This window comes from Musa acuminata, chromosome BXJ2-4, assembly GCF_036884655.1.
Source record: "Musa acuminata AAA Group cultivar baxijiao chromosome BXJ2-4, Cavendish_Baxijiao_AAA, whole genome shotgun sequence".
NCBI classification, from domain to species: Eukaryota; Viridiplantae; Streptophyta; class Magnoliopsida; order Zingiberales; family Musaceae; genus Musa; species Musa acuminata.
Genome location: NC_088341.1, coordinates 4662986 through 4668869, shown reverse-complemented (window position 1 = coordinate 4668869; position 5884 = coordinate 4662986). Strand labels below are relative to the sequence as shown.

Genomic DNA, 5884 nt, shown 5'->3' with positions numbered 1-5884 from the left:
GAGCGGTGATGAAACCACGGAAGTATTTATATATACCCATAGTTTTTAAAGAAATTATATAAAGTCCAAATTACACATATATCCCTCTCAATAATTAAGCTATTTATCGACGCAAAACTTACACTAAATATCATCAATAAACATTAACTATAGTTACGTAATTAATCTGAGAAATTACAATGACAAATATGTTATTTTAAACATTTTGAAAGGTTATATAAGTAAATATATAAATAAGATCTTAAGAAGTAACCCGTCTCCTTTAAATCAGCACCAAAATGATAGAGAGAGAGAAAGCGTGTGTTGTTTGCTTGAGATTGAAGTCATGGAGATATTTGATGTTAAAGACTTGAGAACAAATCAATGGCTATCCTTATGAATGGTCCAATGAAGGGATATCCACACATGGAATGATTTAAATACTAATCTAATCATTAATTAACACCAAGTAAGTTGTTATCATTTGACCACACCAAAAACGTTGATTAGAGATTTGAAGTACCCATGAATCATGGAATTATTTAATTTTTATAATTTGGATTGCAAAAACTTCAAAAAGAAAAAGATCAAAACAATCTTCAAACTCACTCTTTTGTTTTCCTGATCTAAGATAACTTTGATTGGTTAGTTTGGTCACATTAGAATAAAATTACCCTAATTTTCAACTTATTGATCATATGCATTTTTGAAAAGTGATGGATAAATGAGGCAAATTTCTCTCTCTCTCTCTCTCTCTCTCTCTCTCTCTCTCTCTCTCTCTCTCTTTATATATATATATATATAAGATAGCAAATACATATATATATATATATATATATATGCAAATAATAATAATTGCAGCTAATTATCATTTGTATTTTAGTTCAAACCTTAAATAATATTAAAAATATTTATAATTATAAGAAAATAATGATATTATAGATCTTTTATATTTTGGTACATTTTTAAGTCAGCATTATATGCTAATATAATTAGCCATGATTAGCTTAAGTTATATGGATGGATGTCAAAGAAATGAATGGAGGAATACAAATAAAAAAATATTAAGATATGTTAGGGCAAATATGCATATTAAAAAAAATTCATTAAATATAATATTCAATTTTGATGATTTAAAAATGGAGGAATACGATAATTGTCAGCTTGATTACAGAGGATAAAGCTCACAGCAACAGAAGATTGGGATAAAAGGGTTTCTGCAAGTTTCAATGATCATAACATCCACTGTTTGAGAGGAAGAGTATAATACCTAAACTTACATCAATCGAATGTATTTTAATAGATTGAAAGGCAGATTTTACTCATTGACAAAGGCAACAGTCATCATCATATGAGACTTTCCCAAGATTCTGTAAAGGCCTCTCTCACCACTTCCTGAGGCAATACAATCTCTTCTTGGAGTAAGCACTGCAGGCTATAAAATCACGCAACCACGAGCCAGCAATAGTTTCCTTAAGAGGCCTAAGCAGAGCTTCATCATAAACATTCATTGAGAAGCAATTTGTAGACAGCAAAATGAAGAAGTGTAAAAATGTTCATACAGATTCCATATTTCCATCAACACACAACTTTTAAGTTACATATTGACAAATGTAGCAGTGAAGTTCCTAATGGCAGTTGAACAGATAAGCTTGAAGGTGGACCCTTGCCTCCGATGCGGCGGCTATGGACTCTTCACTGGGGTTCTCTTTTGCGGTAGCAACAGCTGCAACATAGGCAATTCTTGCCTCTTCCATCTTCTGCATGCCATTCTCGTCAATGTCATCCTGTTCAAAGCAAACCTAATTATGTTTGTGAAAAATAGTAAGTTTTTTCATTTTAAATAATGGTCGATTTAGAAAATAATAACTGTATACGGAAGCTTATCAACGGGTTGAGAAATACAGTCTTACTATATATGGAAACATATCCATGGGTTGAGAAGTATTGTTGTCGTCCAGAGATGCATCTGGGCATGTATTTGATAATTCATCAAATAACTTGGTAAATGCAGCAATCTCAAAACTTGTAGAGTCCAGAATTCCCTGAAGTTCCTCAACTTTTTTGTTTGACTCTGTGACTTCCATCTCTAATTTCTCCAAAGCTGCTAGCCTTTCATCAAGCCTATTCTGTATTTCAATAAAATAGGCATTTTAAGGAAGGTATTTTATGAACATTCATGATTCTAAGTTCATAATGAGATCGTAGATCATCAATGGAAGTCTAGTTAAGCTTTAACAACGCATTCTGACTTGTGTCCAGAAGAATCATAGAATGAACAATGACGAAAAGAATAATGTGAATGTAATTCCAAGGAGACAATTTTTTGAAGAATACAAACACTACCAGATAGAAGCCAAACAAAAATAATGTGGTTCACACTATCACCATGCTTTGAAGCACATAAATGGCCAGAGACTATCACTCCAGTGTTGCATATTACTTACATCCCAACCTAAGGATCCTCTTGTGCCAAAAGTGGTGCCTCCCCACTGTTGCATTGCACTCTTAGACGAGCCTCTACCAAATACCTTTTGCAGGCTAAAATTTACACCTTGTCAGTCAATCCGGAGAAATACATGTTCCCCCAAACTCTCTCTCTCTCTCTCTCTCTCTGTGACACACACACACACACACGAGAGAGAGAGAGAGAGAGATCTATCATGTAGCATGGTGACGTACTAGTAAAAAATAGCAAGAAGACACATAATTAGATTAGTGACAATGAAGTATCACAACCCTAAATTTGCTAATTTATGAACTCCTAAATAATAATTGTTTCTATTAGCACAATACAATGACTTTTTGGGATGCTATGGCAGAAAGAAAAATAAGTTCCTGCTACCAATAGACTGGCTTCAAATACTAACACTAGTTTTCATCAAGTTTGAGTCCAAGATAACATCTACTTATGTTGCATGTTGGATCATGCTTCCATCTTTTAATGTATTCTACAGAAACATATTCTGCAGGCATTTCTGTTAAATTATGTCTTTCCATGTAGTGCAAAAAATATTTTGTGTCTTTTTCTTCTGCTACATAATCAAGTCTGGTTGTTGGACTAAACAATAAGTAAAAAAAATTCTTACAATATGCAGATATTTTTCAAAGATCTCTGGCAAAATCGGTTCATCCGGCAAGAACATCTGTGCCTGACAGTGAATGAACTGTCATATATCAAATTTTACATACAGAGCAACTATTAGTTTTAACTAATTATTTTGCTCCCCTGATAAACATGACATATAAACCACATAGATAGAATACCATTTATATACTCTTCAATCTTCATAAAGTTGCACATGGAATGTACGCAATAGCAACATCAAATTAGTCTTCACTAGCACATAATGAATGTATAATACATGCTTGATAGGCTTAGAATGTAAAAGCCAGATAGAATATCAAATTGATAAAAGCTGGAAAGGAATAATATTAGAAGTTGATAACAAGAAAAAGCAACATATGAAAATGCACATAACTAACCCATCAACTCAATGTTTGGCAATAGAGTTTTCATGACAAAGCAAACACCATTTCACCTCCACAAAATGAGAAGTGGGAGATCAACAATAGTTGGAGATAATTAAATTACTAAAGGTATGCCTACCATCATAGATAACTCATAGCTGGATGTCATAATTTAATCAAACCAATCAACAAATGGCTAAAGCCATCCAGGTGAAAAATGAAGAGAATGACAGCATATGTGTGCCAAGATATATACCTTTGTATTAGTCAGTTGCAAATTTGCATTTGTAATCAAAGAATCCTTCTCCATAAGTTGCTCCTTCAACTCATTGACTGTAGCATTAGCTACATTCATCTCGTTCAATGAGTCTTTTAAAGATTTTAAAGCTTCATCTTTTTCCAGCAGCTTTTTGTGGAGGTCATCCAATTGTTCCTGCAACAACTTCAGCTCTTCCACATTCTTCTGGACATCTTCAGCTGTCAGTGCACTTGATGAGAAGAATCCAGAGGCACCATCTAGTTTATCTGATTCTTTATTTGGGCCATTGTTTCCATGATCACTTCGCTTCTTAAAGGAACAAGTTTGAGCTGTTATCCTTCCATTATGGTCAACAACCTACATTTTGACAATATAAATTTGTTGAATCAAGTGCTTCTAGTGTCTGTGATCTTTTTTATTGTAGGAAGTTAGGCCAAAGGGTAAATTTTTTTGCAAGGACTAAATATTTGGGAGTAAATGACAGTCTAGCAAAGCCTTCAACACAGTCCCCACACAAATCTAGAAAATGAATTAAGATTAAGCACTGAATACTGCAAGAAGTAGAGATATTGTTTGCTAATCTTTAATTTGAACTGTCATAAAATTCTCACTCATGCATCAAGCCAAGAATGAATTTTAATCAAATAGCAAGCTATTATATTTGCATTGCAACAACACATTCCCTCTTCTTCCACTTGGGGATTTCTGCATTTGACCATGTTGATATGAAGGGGAAAATAACGGAAGCATAAATTATTGATTATACCATAATCCTGCACAGATGATTCAACTTTCTTTGGGGGAATCATTAGTCACACGAACTGACATCCCATATCAGGGTTCATAATTCACATTGCAACAGGCACTATCATAAAGCAACGGATGAACTATCAAATTGCACCTACTAACAAGTAAAAATATTAGTAAGACCTTTAGCAAAAATTATATGTCATTCCTGGAATAATTTACGTTTTTCGTTAAATTAGAATAAGAAAGGACGATTTACCAATTATCAAACAAGTAATAAATTTCCAAACAAAAACATCATCTTTGAAAATAGTAAAGGAAGGATGCCATGACAGAGTCGCTTCTTTTCATCGAAAGCACTCAATTCACATTTGACCAAATACTAAGCTTCAGGTGTCATTACACACTGTTCTCGAGTCAAAATTGAATCTTTTAAAGTACTATTATAACGCATACAAGTGATTAGAAAGGGGAGAAAAGGGAAAAATAAACTGCAAGGCCACACCTTTCTCGGGTGGGAAGGAGTGGGGGTGTACACCAACGACGCCCGCCGCTTAAACGAGGGATTCGGCCTACGATCCTGCCACAAATCCACAGAAGCCCTTAAACAGAAGGAGCGGAAAAGAACAAATACGAAAAGGAGAGCGAGGAGAAAGGAAATCATAGGAAAAGTAAGGAACCATGAGCGACTCGACGAGCGGAACCATGTCGACGAGGTTCTTGTAGAGGACCCGGTCGACATTGCTGCCTTCTCCCCCAGAGGCATTCTCGAAGGACGAGCACTGAGAAGGAGGATGAAGTGGCGGCGAAGACGAGGAGGAGTTCGCGTGCATCTGCGGCCGCTTCTCCGCCTTCCGAGCAGCTCCGACCGACGCCATCGCCGTACACAGAGGTGCGTGTATCAGTCAGAGAGAGAGAGAGCTTTTTCTCTTCATGGTGACACAAAACTAGGAAGGAGATCCATTTTGGAAGAGACATACCCACATCATATACCTGTTCGATGACTGGGAGAAATATCGGAGCTCGATCGGGACCCATCTGTAAGGCCCACATGTCTTCCAATCACATAGCGGACGACGCATGCCCATTTGCGATGCGTGGTACGGAAACATATGCTTAGTTTGGTTGTCGGGGCAGGCCGGGACGCGGCTACCCCATTTGCGGTGCAGCTCACGCTGTTTGGTTTTAATGAGGGTTCAGGAAACCAGAGCTAACTGTTGGTACGAGAATGTGGGCCCAGATCTGCAACGGTGTGTGATGATGACTGAGTGGCTTGGAAGGTAAGGTAAAAAGTGGGAAGTCTGACAGCCGATCACGAGCTCCACCTCCCAAGTGTTCAACAGGTGTCTTTTCAAATTAAAGTGAGTATTTCGTTTAGTCCGCCAAAATGCTGTACCCGCAGACTCATTCCATGCGTCCGCGTTTCCG

General features: G+C 36.4%; 1 protein-coding gene across 2 annotated transcripts; it reads right to left on the bottom strand.

Moving 5' to 3' along the window:
• Positions 1-1435: 1435 nt before the first annotated feature.
• On the bottom strand, positions 1436-5398 carry LOC103980750 (protein MICROTUBULE BINDING PROTEIN 2C). Of its 2 annotated transcripts, none has more exons than XM_018824564.2 (5): positions 5137-5398; positions 4962-5036; positions 3707-4066; positions 1893-2108; positions 1436-1781 (listed from the first exon to the last, which is right to left on the bottom strand). In XM_018824564.2, the coding sequence occupies exons 1-5, from the start codon at positions 5332-5334 to the stop codon at positions 1608-1610; spliced, it is 1023 nt and encodes a 340-aa protein (XP_018680109.1). In that variant the 5' UTR covers positions 5335-5398; the 3' UTR covers positions 1436-1607. The 2 variants fall into 2 exon arrangements, with proteins under 2 accessions (XP_018680109.1, XP_009395510.1); XM_009397235.3 differs by having other exon boundaries at positions 1436-1766.
• Positions 5399-5884: the final 486 nt, after the last annotated feature.

What these genes read in the sequence shown, in the direction of transcription:
- LOC103980750 (XM_018824564.2), bottom strand. Translation starts at nt 5,334, where the DNA reads ATGGCGTCGGTCGGAGCTGCTCGGAAGGCGGAGAAGCGGCCGCAGATG. An exon ending in CTCCTTCCCACCCGAGAAAG is followed by an intron (nt 4,067 to 4,961) that starts GTGTGGCCTTGC and finishes GTCAAAATGTAG; the next exon opens with GTTGTTGACCATAATGGAAG. An exon ending in TGCAACTGACTAATACAAAG is followed by an intron (nt 2,109 to 3,706) that starts GTATATATCTTG and finishes ATTGAAATACAG; the next exon opens with AATAGGCTTGATGAAAGGCT.